The sequence below is a fragment of the Neofelis nebulosa genome, chromosome 4, assembly GCF_028018385.1.
Source record: "Neofelis nebulosa isolate mNeoNeb1 chromosome 4, mNeoNeb1.pri, whole genome shotgun sequence".
Lineage (NCBI taxonomy): Eukaryota > Metazoa > Chordata > Mammalia > Carnivora > Felidae > Neofelis > Neofelis nebulosa.
In genome coordinates, this window is record NC_080785.1 from 30,791,076 (window position 1) to 30,810,634 (window position 19,559).

General features: G+C 36.6%; 1 protein-coding gene across 6 annotated transcripts in view; it reads right to left on the bottom strand.

Moving 5' to 3' along the window:
- Window positions 1–19,559, bottom strand: part of CPED1 (cadherin like and PC-esterase domain containing 1) — a 270,661-nt gene that overhangs the window by 162,073 nt on the left and 89,029 nt on the right. For all 6 annotated transcript variants that reach the window (XM_058724477.1, XM_058724479.1, XM_058724474.1 and 3 more), the window contains 2 exons: window positions 12,550–12,682; window positions 11,050–11,218 (listed from right to left, as the gene is read on the bottom strand). In XM_058724477.1, the coding sequence (XP_058580460.1) occupies window positions 11,050–11,218; window positions 12,550–12,682 (302 nt within the window). The remainder of the gene's footprint in view (window positions 1–11,049; window positions 11,219–12,549; window positions 12,683–19,559) is intronic.

Sequence of the window (19,559 nt, forward strand, 5' to 3'; positions counted from 1 at the left end):
GGATGCTTAAAGTATTTGACACATTGCTTATATGCTTTTTCCATGTTCATTTTTTGCTCTAAACATTTGTTTATTTTATAAACTTATGATTGGCGACGTGTAACAAATCAGAGCGACACTTCCATGCTGGACGAGCCTGCACTAATTGATAATAGTTTCTATGACGTCCATATGCCATACACTCGTAGGCTCCAGTTTGGAGAAACAGAAGCTCTTTGCAAGTCCTCCGTTGGACCCCTTCCTCATCCTCGCACAGGTATCCACTAGATGGCGCCAGAGAGAAGAAGGTTTTGAACAAAACCAGTGAAGAGAAGCATAATAGGGAAATACACATCCTAACATCCAAATGCCACTGAGAAACTCCCTTTTCTATCTTTCAACCATTCCGAAGGCATTCATTTACTTCCCCTGATTTCACACTGAAGTAATTATTATATTACATATAATATAATGTATATATAAAATATATATATTATGTATATGTATAATTATAATGTAATATATAATATATAATGCATAAATACTAGTTAATTTTAATTTGAATAAATTAATTAGTTCACTGAACTAGTTCTGAAAATATATATCTGAATTAACAAAGATGTGATAGGTAAATTCATCATATTCATCTTTTGTTGCAGAACCTACTCTTAAATCTATTTTCCCCAAATGAGAGGTTTTTTGTATGTTACAATTAATGAAGTACCCCATAATAAAAATAATAATGATAGATAACCATTCATTGATAAACATTTTTTGAGTGCCTTCCATGTTTACAGGCATTTTCTGAGGCTCTCAGAATACAGAACATTGCATGCTGTCCTGAACCTTATGGTCATGTGTTGAAATGATAATTTTTGATCAAATAAACATGACTATGATTAATGAATAATTATCCTCCTATTTAGGATAATAATTCAGATGCAGTATTAAGAATTAATGAATGTACATAATTACCTGACAAACTTTTTATGCAACAATGCTGGGAGTGAATGAATGAAATGAATGAGTGAATGAAATTTTTCAAAATAAGAGACAATTTTGCCATCAACAGTACCAATGCAAAATAACAAAATTATTTTAAAATCATGTGCAGTTGCAAAACAACCATTCTTTTTCTAGAGCAATTATAGACCTGAAATAATATTAACACCAAAGTGGGCTGATTAGATATGTTTTTATTTTATAATTGTTATTTGGTTTTTATTATGTCAGCTTTAGCCACATGCTTATTTAATTTTGTGCTTGTTATCTATAATTTTTATTTGTATAAAATCATACTTTAAGATGACCACCCTGATGCAGTTTTTAAATTTAATCCAAATAAGAGTAGATGAAGTAACACATCAATTCATTTTACAAACTCCTGAGACCAGCCCTTTATTCACATTCTTTCTACAAGCTGACATAAATCTCCGGGGCCTGCAGAAGGGCCAGATGCTCAGTAAAAAAGTCTTTTACAAGGTCAGTTCCACAGTCTGCAGTTTTAGATGTAAAATGAAGATCAGAAGAAGAACACTTCCTAAGGTTGAAAAACCATACTGTAACTTTAACCTGCATCCAGAGACATTACTCATTTTTACCCCGGGGAATATATGAGCAATCTCATCCAACATTATGAAAGGCACTGCATAAATACTGATGACAAATGAGGCTAACTTCATCCCCTGCAACTGTGTGATGTCTCCAAACCTGAGTTAAGAGATATATGCATTCTTTAAAAAGGGTCTTTGTAAATAACAACATCCCTGCTTTGTCAGAGTTCGCTCTCCTCTGTGTACATTTGCTGACTGCACAGATGTGAGAGGCAGGGGCAGGCACTGGAGATAGAAAATGGTCCCCGGAAAGCCCCAGTGGTGGGAGAGCTGGTGATTTAGAGCTGCAGCCTGGGCAGGATGTTGCTTTAACTTGGGTTTCTTTTGGAGATGAGTCTTACAGATAGATACTGACTTAAGAAAAGCCCACATTATCCCATGTTTTCCCCTTTCTATCAGAGTGGCACTGTCCAGAAATTCAAATTATGACATCTGTCCAAGGCATTCACCAGAAAGCCACTGGAAGACCACTGAAGCATAGATGAGCTAAATTAGAACGGTTAGGGATGAAATAGATTTGGGCATTTCTTCACACAGTTAAAAAATTTTAAATGGTAGTAACTAGACTTATCATGGGGGTCATTTCATAAGGTATAAAAATACTGAATCACTAGGATATTTATCTGAAATTAAGAAGGTACTGTATGTCAATTATACTTCAACTAAAAAGAACATATCATCTCCAAATACAGTTTTACTTCTTAAAAAAATGGTTGAAATGATCCTCAATTGAATTCAATCCAAAACACATTTATCAAGAGCTGATTATATTCAAGGAATTATCTTCATCTAACTTTGACTACCGAATATCAACAAATGAACGTCTTTAAATGTAAGATGGCTGATCAAACAATGAGTTCATTTAAGTTATGTCTCAACTAGACAAAATAAGACTTTTGACAAGTCTTCCTGCTGGAAGTCACAAATCACTCTAGCAATACATTTTTGTCAAAGCGGTCTGTTCTGATCACAGGTATAAAGAATCTCCAGACGTCATAAAGAAGTTACAGATATGAGAGCTTCCTCTCTGCTGGATAACTAGAATGGATAAAGGGATAAATCGTGACTTTTTACTGTAAGAGCCAAATTTAAATTTATGACATTTCTTGCCGTTAATCTATATGACCTGTGCATAAAGACAGCCATGGACCCATTTGACCAAAATTTACAGTTAGAATGTTCATGTAAGAGTTCCAGTCATGAATTCATGGATAAAACTGGAGGGTTTTGTAATTGAATTGAAAGCATTTTAAGGGAAGAAGTTGTTGAATAAAATATGGCTTAAAATTGGATTTATTATATTCACCAAGAATATTGACACTGCTTTAGCAGCAACTTATTTTTTTAAGAGAGACAGAGTGAGCACGTGCAAGTGTGGGGTGGAGGGGGAGGAGGAAGAGGCAGAGAGAGAATCTTAAGCAGGCTCCACACCCAGTGCTGCCCAACGCAGGGGGCTCAGTCTCAGGACCCTGGGATCATGACCTGAGTTGAAATCATGAGTCAGACACTCAACTGACTAAGCCACCCAGACCCAGGCACCTCTAAATGGTTGTTTTAAAACGGAATCAAAGGATATAGTAAACAAATGTTACATATGCTATTAATTTTCTTTCCTGTTTTCTATGTTCCCCTCACTTTTTTTTTTGAGAGAGAGTGAGCGAGCGAGCAAGACAGAGAGCAAGTGGGGGATAGGGGCAGAAGGATAGGGAAAGCTAGAACCCTAACAGGCTCATCGCTCAGTGTGGAGCCCGACAAGGAGCTTGATTTCACCACCTGGGGATCACAACCTGAGCCGAAATGCAGAACTGCACGTTCAACCAACTGAGCCACCCAGGCGCCCCTCTTCTCCTCAGTTTTAAATTTGAACATCCTTTGGAAACACCTAACACTTACATTTTAAATTGTTTTTATCGTATAGAAGGAGATCTTAGAAAAAAATTTACTTTATAAAGTATCTAGTTTTCATTATTTCTCAAATTTGCATTTCTTGATATTTTTCAAGTCTCCCTAAAGCTTTGGCAGGTAAAATATCTCAGCAGCAAACCTAATTGGAAATAAATGAGCTCATAGTTATAGCTGTTATTACTTTCATACTTCCACTAACTGCCAGAATATTCTATAAGTGGCCACTGAAAACCGGTTTAGTAGGTTTGCCTCACTGCACAGTGCATAAATCACGACTGATTTAACTAAGTAATTCAGCCTTTGAGTCAAGGACTCAGTACACACACACACACACACACACACACACACACACACACAATTGTGTTTCCACAGAATTTAAAGCCAGTAAAACTTTGATGTCACATAGTCAGGCTTCAGAGTGGATCTTGGTCCTGTCTTCCACATTAGCATTGAGAACCATTTCCGCATATTTTTCACATCTAAAACTATCAGGAGGAAGCAGTTTTGGAGGATGGTCAAGTGATTTAACAGATAAGTAAAATCTATTTGTTTTAGCTGAAGCAACAAGCACTTCACTTGAGGGGTAAATAGACACTCCCTTGTTTTCAGAAATCTAGCCATAGCATCCTGTATAACTTTGACCTCGCAAGGAAATAATCGCTCTCTGGAACATTAACCCAGGAAGCTGTACTACCTTCCTGTGAGAGCTGATAACGGTATTGCCCAGAGTAATCAGGCAAGATCTTGAAAAGACAGATTCCAAGGAGAGGATAAAAATGACAAGAACTGCATGCTTTCCAGTGCTACATCTACTGCTTGCCTCTGTCCTGCAGACGCGACAAGGATATGAATAAGAAACAAACTAGTGAATAAAGCATGAAAATCTAAAGAGAACCAAATCACAAAGAGCTTTTTTTTCTTGTGCTTTACCTTCAAGAAATACAGTAGTCTCCCATTATCCACAGGGGGGGGGGTCTGTGTCAAGACCCCCCGTGGATGCCTGAAACCACGGATACTATTGAACTCTGTAGGTACTGGTTTTTTCTTACACATACACACCTAAGATAAAGTTTAATTTATAAATTAGGCACAGTAAGAGATTAACAACAGTAACTAATAATAAAGTAGAACAGTTGTAACAATGGGCTGTATTAAAAGTTATGTGAATGTGCTCTCTCTCTCTCTCTCTCTCAAAATATCTTCTTGTGCTGTACTCACCCTGCTTCTTGTGATGATGTGAGATGATAAAATGCTTGTGAGGGAGGAGGTGAGGTGAATGACATAGGCACGTGACGTAGGGTTAGGCTACTATTGCCCTTCTGCTGATTCATCACAAGGAGGATCATCTGCTTCCAGAAGCCTTTGGTGGCGGGGAACAGAAATTGCGAAAAGCAAAACTGCGGGTAAGGGGAGATTACTGTAGGTAAAAAGTGTTTTATTTCTACCAGTCATTTCTACTGGGGCTAGAAGAAGTGATGCTTAAATAAAGAAGAAAAAAAGGGGGGGGGATACTTCAAAAGGACAAATAATAAAAATCTGTGTGAAGGGGATTGTGCAAGCCGTTTTGAACTGGTCTGTCCAGTGGTGGCAATGGTCAGGATGACTGGAGTGTGGGGAGGGTGGGTGCCAGAGGCTTCTTTGAGGGGACAGAATGGAGGAAAGTATTTTTGTTTTCCTCCTGCCTCTCTCCTGTGATCCCCTGTAAAATCCACCCCAGGACTCAGGCTGCTTAATTCTGGGGTGATTATGTCCTGGTCAGGTGAAGACTTGATGAGAAGTGTGAGATTGTAACACATCTCATATTCACTCCTCCACTCTATTGTCTCTCAAACCTCAAGTCTGATGGATTATAATGGAGAGAAGTGCTTCCTCCCAAGGCTTTATTTACTTCCTAAGGGTTTAGGGAGTAAAATTCTGACCAGAGAAACCACCTGCAAGAGTGGCAGCAGAGAGAATTGATTGAAAGTGTTTTTGTGACGCCTGGAACTCATTCTGTGCCATCTCCTTGGGGACACCTACAGGACTGACCTTCCCCAAAGAGCAGACCCGTTGGAATACAGAGTATCTGCAGGAGCACTTCAGCTCAAAGAACAAAACAGGGACACATGAAAAGTACAGCTACCTCCAGTAGGGGGCAAGCAAAGGAAAAGTAAGGCAACAAAGTAAAAGACACATACATTGCTACTACAACTAATAATAGACTCAGGACCCTGTGGCGCAATGGATAGAACAGTGACTTCTAAAACTAATGGACTAGGAATTTTTAAAAAGCATGATTAATATACTCAAGGAAATAATATATTCAAGGAAGACAGGAGCAAAATCAAATGTGAAAAAGAAATGATAAAGAATCAAGAAGAAATAAAATAAGAAATAAATTGGCGTAAGTAAAAATATGCATACTTCTTAAGGGGTTTCTCCACACGAAATGAAGGGGTCAAAATCTGGACAACAGAAGAAAGGAAGAAAAAACAGTGAGCAAAAATTTTTCAAGCAATGATGAAAACACATTTTCCAGAATTAAGGAGTAAAGAGTTCAGGCCCAAATTGGAAACACTCAGTAAGGAGAGAAACAAATAAGGGGAGGATGTCGTTAAGCAATCTGGAGAGCTAATTCCTATCTTACACGAGTTGTTCCAAAAAAATTGAAAAAGAGTGAAAATTATCTAGTCCTATTTTATCCAGTAATCTCAACTCTAAACACCAGGTAAGAGAAATATAAGAAAATACAATTATAGGTCCATATCATTTATTAACATAGATATAAAAATCGTAACTAAACAAATCCAACACATTATTGCAAAATAGTCCCAAATAATCACATAGGTTTCATCTCAGTGATGCAAGGAGGTTTTATTAAAAGAAAATCTAACGATGTAATATACCACAAAAATAAACCTGAGGAGGAAAAAATCATATAATTTTATTAATGCAGGAAAAAGCATTTATAAAGTTCAAAATCTTTTTATGGTGAAGACTCCTAGCTAACTAAAAACAAAAGGGAACTTATTTAACTTTGTAAAGTTTATAAATCTGTCTCTCTCAAAATTACGCTCTAAAAAGGTTTACAAAGGAAATCATGTGATGTCTGGGATTTGTTTCAAAATAAACTGTTGTCTGGGAAGGGGAGTGGAGAGGGTGCAGATGAAACAAAATTATCCATATATTGCAATCGTTGTAACACACTGATGGATACTTTGTGGTTATTTATATTATCCTCCCTACTTTGGCAGGAATTATAAAAATTAAAGACCAAAACCTACTGCAAGCATTTTACTTAAGAGAGAAGCTTCAGCTACACTCCTTTTAAAATGAAGAACAATTTGAGAACACTTAACTCTCATTTCTACCCTTAAAGACAGTACTGGAGGTTCTGACCAAAATTAGTAAAGGGAAAGAAAGAAAGAGAAAAGATGTATAAGAATTAAAAAGGAGATTAAGGAGCAGCTGGGTGACTCAGTCGGTTAAGTGTCCGACTTCAGTTTAGGTTATGATCTCGAGGTTTGTGAGTTTGAGCCCTGCATCCGGCTCTGTGCTGACAGCTCAGAGATTGGAGCCTGCTTCGGATTCTGTGTCTCCCTCTGTTTCTGGCCCTCCCTTTCTCACACTCTGTCTCCCTCTCAAAAATAAACCTTAAAAAATTATTTTTTAAAAAGGAAATTAACATGACTTTATTTGCAGATAAAATAATCATCTGCCTTAAAAACTCAAACCTAATGATACTGATGATAAAATTATTGACACAAGTTTACCAAATACAAGTTCAACTTCAAAAATAGTATTTCTCTATCCGAGCAATAACCAACTACACAATACAATGTCAAAAAGCATATCAACAAATATTCTAAGGAATCTAGAAATAAACATAAGAACATACAAGATCTTTCTAGAGAAAATATTTTAAACTCTAATAAAGGAAAAACAAAATGATCTGACTCAAGAGACAATATTACAAATATAATAATAATAATAACATTATTATTATTCAAAAATTAATCTATAAATTTTATGTGATTATATATTGAAATTACTGGAGGATCTTAAAAATATACTTGAATGCTAAAATATTTATGAGGAAATAAATGTCTATACCATAGTTAACTTGATTTTGAAAAGAAAAAGTAGGAGCAACCTCCCTGCCAGGTGTTAAGATGTATAACTGTCAAAATAATAAAACAAGTGGGCCAACTGGAACAGAACAGAGAGCTCAGAGGCAGCTCCATATACAAATAGGAACTTATACAGTAAAAGTGATATTACAGTCATGGGAAATGATGAGTTTTTAGCCCATGAAAATTGATTATATAGAAAAAAATTCTGGATCAAAGGTGAACTCTAGTTGAATAAAATATTTGTGTGTCCTGGAAAAATTATAAAGGTAATAGAAGAAAATGAAGAACCCCACCCCTGTGACTTAAAGATAAGAAACAACTTCTGGAACTAAATATCCAAAGCAGAAATTATAGGGAAAGTTTAATTTGATGAATCAATTGAAGATTTCTGATCAACAAAGGATACCAAGGATAAAGTTAACCGGTGACAAATTGAGCCATTTGCGAGACTAAGATACTACTGTTCACCTGTTGCAAGCTGGAAAGGTTAAGTGTTGGGCAGGTTGTCGGGACATGGAAAGACTGATAATGGCACAGAAACTGGCACAGGCATTCTGGAGGGTAAGCTGGCATTATTGAATTCTATCAAATGAACCCATAGCTGATGACCTAGCAAGTCCAATGATAGGTGTATGTTTTCCAGAACAAATGGATTCAGGTTCATTAAGAGTCTAATACAAGAATTGGTACATCTGCGGCACTATTTGGGTTAGTCGAGAGTTGGAACAATCAAGGTGTCTCTCACTGGAACGCTGGTTAAGTGAAGTGTAACAGAATACATCATGGAATACAGTAAATCAGTCCAAAGTAACACAGGAGGTGGACACATAACAACGTGGGTGTTTCCTTCCCGAAAATATGCAGTGCTTCACATAAAAAAGTTAGAAGAAAAAAATCTCTAATACAATACAATTTACGTAAATTAAAAGCACATATATGCACAAAAAAACAAAACTGCATTTTTACAATAACCTAAACAAAAAGATACACATTAAATCATTGTAATGCTGCCCCAAGGAACTGCATGGGGAATAGGGATGAAATGGATTATATAAATAGATGTGGGAGTCTTGCACCGATGGCTAATGGCAAATTCTACAAGAACAGGGATTTTGGACTGGGCTCCGTAAACATTTGTTGAATGCGTGAATGTGACATGAATTTAGTGATACGATTCTTTCATCTCTCAGTACCTGAGTTCCAAAAATTAGGTTACATCATATGAAACTGCAACTTTTTGTAAGTCAAGAATGGCCACATACTAGCAATTTCATATAATTCAACCTAATATAAACAGAAATCTGAAAATAATTAAAGGTACTTAGGTAAAAATAAATAGCCACTGTGAAGACTGGTAGGAGATAACGTGAAAGACAAACCAAATTTGATGCTACTTTTTCATAATTAACTAAAAAACACCTATGTTGATATAGTTACGATAATTGTTCTTTAAGTATCTTATGACTTAAGTCATCAACACTATTTCCCTAAAATGTCAGCCATCTATTTTACTAAGGAATATAGCATTTGCACCTTTTATCATGCTGATCCTTTTTTTTAAATTGACAATATTTAAATGAGCCATTTAAAAAATTTTTCACCGGGGCGCCTGGGTGGCGCAGTCGGTTGAGCGTCCGACTTCAGCCAGGTCACGATCTCGCGGTCCGTGAGTTCGAGCCCCGCGTCAGGCTCTGGGCTGATGGCTCGGAGCCTGGAGCCTGTTTCCGATTCTGTGTCTCCCTCTCTCTCTGCCCCTCCCCCGTTCATGCTCTGTCTCTCTCTGTCCCAAAAAAAATAAATAGAAAAAAAAAAAATAAATAAAAAAAAAATAAAAAAAAAAAAAATTTTTCACCATTGGAAGATTTTCCAGAATTTACAATGTAGTTTATATAAGATAAATTCTGAAAGAAATCAAGTTCAGTTACTTCTGAATCTCTTGAAGCTATGAAAGGCATTGCACATTCTTTTTAAAAACAACAACAACATTTTATTATGATTGAGATACAAAAAGCTGTACCTATTTAACATATTCAATCTGATGAGTTTGGAGATAACTACACCCATGAATCCATCCTCACACTCAAGCCATAACATATCTATCCCATCCAAATTTTACCTCCCACCCTGTGTATGTATGTATGTGTGTACGTACCTATATATTATGTGTTATTTAGCGATAAGGACACTTAACATAAGATCTACTCTTTTAGCAAATCTTATTAACTGCAGGCATTATGCTATACGTAGAACTCTAGGTCATACTGATCTTGCATAACTGAAACTTTGTACCAGTTGACCAACATTTTCTCATCTCCCCTTTTCCCCCCACCCCTGGTAACTATCATTCTATTTTCTCTCTGATTTTGTGAGTTTGACAATTTTATTTCTATTTTTTATAATGTTTATTTATTTTTGAGAGAGAGAGAGAAAGAAAGAGCACAAGCAGAGGAAGGATGGGGGGTGGGGCGGGGGTGGGGCGGGGAGAGAATCCCAAGCAGGCTCCACTCTGTTAGCACAGAGCTGGACGAGAGGCTCAGTCTCACAAACCGTGAGATTATGACCTGAGCTGAAATAAAGAGTTGGATGCTTAGACGACTGAGCCACCCAGGTGCCCCGTGTTTGCAAAGTTACATTGTTATATAAGTAGGATCATGTAGTATTTGTTCTTTGAAGGAATTTTTGATTTTACAGAAATAATTGTTCAGAGGACAGGTAAGAGAAAACAGGAAGAAATTGAAAGAACATACAAACCAAAGCACTTGAGTGTTCTTTCAATTTCTTCCTATTTCCTCTTAACTGTCCTCTGAATGATTATTTCTGTAAAGTTGGAAACTTCTTAAAATTTACCCAATATGTTGTCGCTAGACCTTATTTTCAACTGAGGCAACCTGAGTTACCTTTTATAACTAAATTTTTGGGGAGTTATTATTAAGTGCTTCCCAGAAAACTTTCTCATCATGCTTTATATCATGACTTACTATCTTAGGCACACTTGAGAGCTTTGTTTTTCACTTAGGAAATATTCCATATTGACTACTGTGACAAAATAGGTATTTTGCTTCCTAAGAATGAAGAAAAAAACATAAGGGAAAGGTAATATTTTCATTTGTTGCAATGAGTATATTTTTCTTAAATAAGTGGAAAGTCAAGAAAACAGAATACAGCTGAGAATTAACTTTGTAATGGGTCAAAGAATTGAACTAAAAAGATGAATTGAGAAAACAAGATGTAACTTTTGTGATCCCTAGTGAATTAAGCTGCTTCCAGTTCATTTTTGAGCCTGCACCTGTTAAATGAGAATCTCCACTTGCAGCAATAAAATGATGCAATCTTTGTTCAATGGGATTTGATAATCATGAAGGTCAGAGAAAGGCAGTTCAACTCACTTTACTTATCTTTAATATACTTTGAATGAAATAACAGCTTCGATGGAATTTTACCTTGACAGTGAAGCGTTTTTTCTTTGGTGGATTCCAAACCGCGCCGGTTGAATGAATGAATGCACGCAAAGGGCTTAAAGATGTCACCAACACATATGCTTTAAGAATCACAGACAGTTCTTCAGCTCTAAAGATTGTTTCATGTGGAGCAAGGACTGTTGTTTGATTCCTAAAAAATAAAACAGCATAGCTAATGCTCCATAACTTAGGGTATGTAATTTGTAAATTACCTCGAAACTTTGTACACTCATCTATCCTTTGTTGGACCTCAGCCTTCCATGTGTGGGTTTCCTTCAGCAATCCCACTGCTCATTAGCATCACTACAGGTACATATACAGGTACAGAGAGAGAGAGAGGAGATCAAACTGATAAGAGTTCTGCACTCTGGTAGATTTAATTAAAATAATTTTTTTTTGAAAGCAAGGTAGGAAAATACCTAAAATGAGGTTTAAAGAGTTCAAAGATGTACATTGGTCATGTATGTACCATCACTACAAAAGTGATACAAATTATAGTTTAGGGAACAGTGAAACCTGACATTTTCCAGTCCTGCCCTCAGTTGCCTTTGCTCTACCTTCTCCTTGACAAGAGATACTATTATATTTCTCAGTAGTAGACAGGTCACCAAAATATGCCAACATACATTCCCCACTAGTTTGATTCTACCCAATAACCATCACCACAGATAATTCTGGATTAATTTAAAGCACAGAGCATGAAGTAAACACTTCAGTCTACAAAGGAAAATTAACACTAATACTTTGTGATGAAACAAATATACTTTCCTCATAAAAGATACCAAAATGTTTAACTATTTGCTTTTTGCATGATGTTTCTATGTTTCATATCTAAGTTTAATCAATGAACAGACTATGCTATTTCAACCTTTGAAGTCTTAGGTAAACAGAGGTGCATATGATCCTTCAATAAATACTGTTAACTGTGGAAATACTACCTAATAATTATAAAATTAGATGAGGTAAACTATTCTGTCTCTTGGATAAGATAATGAAAATCTCTTAATTTTTCACTAAAATCTATCTACATTGAAAAATCATTTTCCTGGAGGAAACTTAAATAACTTGGTACCCTGCAGTTGCTTTCTTAGATCATAAGGGCCATAAAAAATATATTAACTAGAAAAAAAAAATCATTCAGCCATACTCATAGACCAGGGCAATGTCATTTGAGTACAAAATGGAAGTTAAAATTTTATAGTTTCACATTGTCAAGGTTTCAAATTCAATTTCCATTAATGTAACTTCCTAGATAAGAGTCCTATTTACCCAAATGTTTATTTTTTGGCAGGAGAGGTTTGAATTAGTCTAGGAGAAAATCAATGATGGTGTTCTTTATTAAGAAGAGATAGCTGAAATTTTATGTAATAGAACCTAATCATTCAAACATGTAATACCCCCTAGATATCTTCAGGAGTTTTCTCTTGTTAGCTGTCTCCAAAAATGCATGCTGGATAGAACAATTCAAAATGATTAGCTTACAGCTGTTCACGTTGCCAGTCCCATGGTTTCCACATATGTGGCTTCACTGTTTTTAAAAGGTCACTCAGAGTACTCTGCTTTAACTGTATGCTCTGATCCAGACACACAGAGGGGCTCACCACAAGTCGCAATTCTGAAAAAAATTCAAAGAGCACAAAACAGTCATTTTATCATTTCTTTTTGGAATTGCTTCCAAAATAGTGTTTGCTGTGTTCAAATACAGCGTCCATGGGAAATATGCAACCAATTTTTTCTCCATTCTTAATCAAAGTTAGATTCATTAAATCATGGATGTTTAGAAAAGTCTTTGTTTTGTAGTTTATTGTCTTACAACAAAAGAGGAAAACAATTGTAATAACTGATTTCAAATTTTCTTGCTCAGAAGGGAGGTAGATATGATGTCTCCAACTGACCTCACTGAGCAGATCTATTCTCCCCACATGTTAGAGATGCACTCTTAATATGGGGAAGATGGCTGCAGGGGCAGCCTCCGTTTGTGAGGAGAATATTACATGGCTGACTTGAGGAGATTTCCTGGCAGTGCAGTCCGTCATGTGCTAGAGTCTGTCATGCTTCATGACATCGGTAAAGTGAACAACAGTGCTTTATTATTTTATAAAATATTATTTAATAGTTTTTTGAAGTATATAAAACTGAAGACCAACAATAATGACTTACTTCAAAGTACTCACTGGTATTTAAAAAAAATAAATGTATTGGATGTACATGGTTAGAAAAAGCAAACTGTATAGAAAGCTATCCAGATTGGAAAAACAAAACAAAAAACTCAGAAGCACCCAGCAATCCACCCCTAACCAGAGCCTCTCTCTGCCAAAGCCAATGCTTTACATATTCACCTTTGAAGTCCAAAGAAGCACCCAATGGGTAAGATGCATATGGGTCTTCAATATGTAAATTGATATAAATATCAGTATATCTACATGACTTATACTTGTAGATGTTTCTGCTTTTTAAATGATCCAAAGGAGACATTATAGTAGTTCCCCTCATCTGTAGCTTCACTTTCCTCAGTTTTAGTTACCTGTGGTCAACCCCAGCCAAGAAGCAAATGATCCTCCTTCCAACGTACCATCAGAAAGAAGGTCAGCAATAGCCTAATGTTATGTCACGGTGCCTATGTCACTCACCTCACTTCATATCATCATATTGGTATTTTATCATCTCACATCATCACCAAAAGGATAAATGCAATACAATAAAGTATTTTGGGAGAGACCACATTCACATAACTTTTATTACAGTCCAGTTATAACTGTTCTATTTTATTATTAGTTATCGTTGTTAATCTCTTACTGTGCCTAATTCATAAAATAAACTTTATCTTAGGTGTGCATGTATAAGAAAAAACATAGTACGGATAGGATTTGGTAATGTCTGTGGTTTCTGCACAGGGGGTCCTGGGATATATTCCCTAGAGATAAGGGGGGATTACTGTATAATCTAGGTCTAAATCTAGCATATTAACCTACCAATCCATCCCAGAATCCTTTCCATATCAGCATATATATAGAATTACATTAGACTTCTTAATGGCTTGGGGTGTGCTGTTAAATGAATGCACATTTAATTTAATCGTTCTTATTGTTGTGTATTCAGATTAGTTTTGTAATGTTTGTCTTCTGTTATTTCAAAAATACTGCAATGAATGCTCTTATCCATCTATTTAGGTATACTTTTACAAGTTTATCTAGGGGCAAATTCTAATCTGTATGCGTAATAGTCAGATCAACGAATAAACGCATTGTAAATTTGATAGCTATTACTGAATTGCCTTCGTTGTCCACATTCCCATTCTCTCCAACAGCATTTGAGAGTTGTTGTTTCCTTACTGCCAGGTCACAGTGATTTATTTTTAAATTATACAATTTATCTAGCTCTCAAAATGGAACAAAGCCTTTAAATTATTTTTCCCCCTTGTGCACGTTTCATCAATACTAACATAGTCTAATTTAAAACACTTCACACTCTTAAGTAAAAGTCAGCAGAAGTCAAGCTGTTCAATGTATTCCCATATCTCATTATTTAGCACAGTGTGATCTTTCTCAAAAAATGATAGCCTACTTGGAAGGCTTCCTTATTAATGAAGTTCTAATACATCATAATAAAAGAAATACTCAAATCGCTTGTTTCTGGAGGTGGCAAATGAAGAGTCATTAAGGTAATTTCTTTTCTTGGGAATCACAACTTAAAAAAGAGTTGAACTGTTTCTATAATCCTTTACATTTGCAGCAAGGAAATGTGTTTTCTTTCTTTCTTTCTTTCTTTTTTTTTTTTTTTTACTGAATAGACCTTTTTAGAGTTTATTACTAGGATAAGTTTTGTCTCTCCAGAAGAGCTAATTTGTGGCCTTCTTTTGTATAATATGAGAACAGTGTAATTTACTCCGATTTCCTTTTTATCCTTACTGCCAGGAAGCACAGCATTGATTTGAAGCCCAGGCAGAGCTGACTTTGAAGAAGCTACCCCTATTAAGTGTTTTACCAAGATAGCAGCTCACTGATTTTCAGGAAGTAGTAGTCAGCAAATATGTCAAAAAATAAACAATTTTATGTCACCCACTTTTGGCTTAGTTCAAGTGGAAGAGCCTATAGCATGGAGCTAAAGGAATCCAATACAGGAATTGTCAAGAATATGTCAGATTTCCACATCAGCCCCTGAAACTGTGGTTGAACAGTGGAATTTAGTATCGATTAAAGTAATTTTTACCCTTTGTGAAATATATGTAACTTTCCATTATCTTATTCCAGGTTTGGAGGCTACTCTTAATGATTCTAACCCCCTTCCCTGCAAAAAACCCCAAAAAAACAACTCTAAGTAGATGTTCTCTGACATCAAAAATCATTTCCATTTCCCTTGATTATAGCTAAAAAGTAAAAATAAGCTCCATTAATACTATAAAAGCTGCAACTACATTTTATGGAGCTATATAAATAATTGTGGAAATCTTAAATATCCTAGGTTCTTATTTAACAGAGTCAAAGAATTGTCTGTAGTCACTCTTCCTTCCATCTTTCATTTGGCCTATCTATCAAGGGCTCTCTCAACAAACTGGTCCAATCCACTTGTTTTAATATTCCATTCCCTCCTTCTCCCTTGACCCCCCCCCCCCCCCAACACACACAGAAACCTAGAAATCCTCCATAAACGATGCCAAAACTAGCTTCTGTTTTGGGGGAAAATTGGGAGATGAGTCTCTGAGATGTAGTCTTTCATATGACCTTGTAATTCATTAACACATGTTTATTATTTCCAGAAAATAATTAAAGATGGAGGGTCTAGCATGTGTCTTTAGTGCTTTCCTATCCCACCCTATGAGGACTAAATGAATAAGCAGATACAGATACGAAATATCATAGATTTTTATTTATTGACTACTCTTATCTTATTTTAAGGAGCTCTGAAGCTTATAACTTTACCTCTTACCCAGAGGAAAAATGAACTTTTTTTGAAGGCTGCTTTTCTCTGCCTTCTAATATCTGGTTACTGATATAGCCAAGTACTGAATACCCGATGAGTGTGGTGCAGTTTTAAGAAAAGAAAGATTAAACCAGAACCACAAGACCTGGGTTTTCATTTTGATTCTTACCAACCAATGCTTCATGGGCATGTGACAATGTCAAGGAATCTTCTAGAATCCAGAATATGATTCCCCATAAATCTCCTGATTGTCCCACATCACTAAACACAATGCTGATGCATAACAAGTGCTCAGTAAATGTTTGTTCTAGCAATGAGCTAGTTTGGAAGGTAGGAGGACTAAGCCAATGTGTACTTGGAGAACAAAATGATATCCCAATGTATTAAAAATATTTTAATTTTTTCCCTTGCTTATGGCATATAATTATATATATCATAGGCAAAGACTAAACACTGTAAAACTAGCAAAGATGAGCAGCCAAATTTATACTGTATTTGATTTAATGTTCTGCCCAGAGCTAATAATTAATAGAAAAGTAATAGTTGGAAAATGTAATTATATTTCATAAATGTTTGAGTATTGTCTTGCATTTCATATTAGGAAGCTAAACTTAGCCAGTATTTTCTTATTTTAAAACTTCCAATGAAGATAAAAGGTCTTAATTAATAATTGACAATTAGTTTTGAGATTAGAAGTATACATAAATACCATTTGTGGGTATATTAATTGTTCTTCTTACCCAAAGATATTTACAAGTCTTAGTCCTTCGCCTAGCCTGCAGGTATAAGCTATGCAAATATACCCTCAAAACTTATATACATAACAAATATAAATTAATATATGCAAAACTAACTTCATAGCCAGGAAGTAACTCTGGATCTGCGCCCTGGGAGAAAATGAATGGATGGCAGAGTCAAAGGGGTAAGTGAAGAGACTATTAATGGAGAAACTATTACAGAAAGGACTGTTAAACAAATGAGAGGAGGGCTAAGAGAAAACAATAGGTAGTGAAGCTCCTGGCGCTTACCTCCCCTAGCTCAGGAGGGCAGGGATTATAGAACCAAACAAAGAGCATAAGTGTGGGAGAGGACACTGAGCATGTGCTTTGGTCACAGGTAGAAGGACAGAAGTACTTCCAAGCCAGGGTCTGGCAGGAAAGCAGGTTGGGGATAAATATCCCAAAGCTCTCTCCTCCTGAACTCTGATCTCCTGCAGAAGCCAGGGGACAAGGGAGCCCTGTTGATTAGTCTGCAGTGGACAGTTTCCTGGGGAAGGGTCTAGAGTAGAAGGCCAAATGGAGAATATCCAGCACAAACCCTGTATTTGGAAAATACAAATTTTGGCCCTTGTTTTCTCCTTACTAACCACATGTCCTGGAGAAACAATTATATGATATGTGTGTTTGTGTGTGTGTGCACGCACATGTGGGAAGAGTAAGAGAGAAATAATATTAGCTTTGATCTTGAAAGCATTTGTACATGGCAGCAGGACATGTCTTAAGATGAATCATATGAAATTACCTTTTGTTAGTAAAAACATGGCTGAACATTGATCAAATATCAGCAATTCATAATGTGTCTTTTACCACAATGTGATGCTTATTGAAAGAAAGCAAGAGAGTACATAAACCTACCACCTGTGAAAGAAGGTTCCAGTGGCTAGAATGTCTATGGGCAGGAATGACAAAAGAGTGCATTGGTTAGTTTTATGTGTCAATTGGTTAGGGATACCCAGAGAGCTTCTTAAACATTATGGGTGTGTCTGTGAGGGTGTGTTCAGAAGAGATCGGCATTTGAATTGGTGGAATGAGTAAAAGCAGATAGCTCTCCCAGAGGTGGTTGGGCAGTAACCAATCTATTGAGGGCCTGAACAGAACAAAAAGGCAGAGGAAGGTTGAATTTGCTCTCTGCCTGATTGATTGAGCTGCGACATTAATCTTCTCCTGCCCTTAGAACACTTGGTTCTCAGGCCTTCAGACTCAGACTGGATTCTAACCATTGGCTGTCTATATCATCAGTCTTCCTGGGTCTCCATCTTGCAGATGGCAGATCATGGGATCTCTCAACTTCCAGAATCATGTGAGCCAATACCTTACAATAAATTTCTTTATCTCCTACTCTCCCAATAAACACATAAATGATAGATAGAGAGATGATAGATAGATAGATAGATAGATAGATAGATAGATAGATAGATAGATATTAGAGATCTTATTATCTGTTTCCCTGGAAAACCCTGACTAATACAAGGGGCTATCTTGAAATCATTCAATGACTATTTGGTACGTGCTCTGAAAACAACAGGAGCGTAGCCCATCTGCCAGTTCCTAAAAGAGAACAAATATCCTCATCTCTGAATCTGTTTCCTCTTTTGCATGATGATGAAAAAGACAGCAGCAAGCACAGTGGGTACTAAACAAATATTTACTGAATGAACAACTAAGTGATTTCTAAGGTCTTTTACAATTCTAAATTTCTGTGATCCTAGGTCAAAAGTTATGTTATAATTTTTAATATATGCTATATATGACCTAATGGAATAGATAAGTAGCAAAAGTCCAAGGGCCAGGGCTGGAATATGGCCCCTCTGTGAATTCAGGTATATTCCAGGAATCCTGAGTGCTCCACAAGGTCAGCCAGGTGCATTTTTATTTGTGTGAGCCCCAATAGACAACATAGGAGAGACTGTTTCTGAATCTCCTTTGAGCTCCTACCTTCTGAGAAAGTATCTGGGGAATATCAACCACCCTTTCATTTCTTGAGCCCTGTACAAACTGGAAAGGAAACACACCACAGATAGCTTCAAGTTCACCAACTTGATGACTCATTGGCAGTTAGAGAGGAGGGATTCTTTTAAGTATTAAGTACTTCAGACGGAATTCTCAGTTTACTGGACAGTGAGCTCTATGAAGTCAGGAATTCGGGTTTTCTCTTTCCATAGCATATCTAGTGCCAAACACACAGGCTGGCACTTAACGTAGGAGCTCAATATATCTCTGCTTAGTAAGTGAATGCTAATGTCTTCTCACCAAATAGCTAGAGATATGTGCACTGGCCCTAGGAAAAGGGGCTGAAATGTAAAGAATGAGCCATCTAGCCGCTGAGCAGTTTTACTAGGGTTGTATGGTGTAACTTTTTGTTCATGACCTAGGATATTAGCATAACATGGACAAGAATTGGTTTTCTCTGTCCACCTCAATGTGGTATCTGTTAGAGTAGCATGATGTGTTACGACCCTATCAGAGACGTTGCAACAATACTGAGGAGGCTCCAGTGAAGAACCAGAGATGGACACCATGAGAGGAACTATCAAAGGCCAAGAGGTCTAATATCAGCAAAGCCCCCTGGAAACCACAGCAAGCATAGAAAGCCATGGAAGAGAATGTCATAAGCAGACTTCTAAGAGGAAGGCTGCCCCTTACAGGGACACCAGATAAGAGAGGGATTTGGGGACCAAGGTTGTATCTGTTTCACCAAGGAAACTGAACCTGGGCCTGGGAAGACATGGATGAAACCCATAAAAATGCATGTTCTGCTTTGTCTAAGATGTTGCAATATAGTTGCTGCCCAGT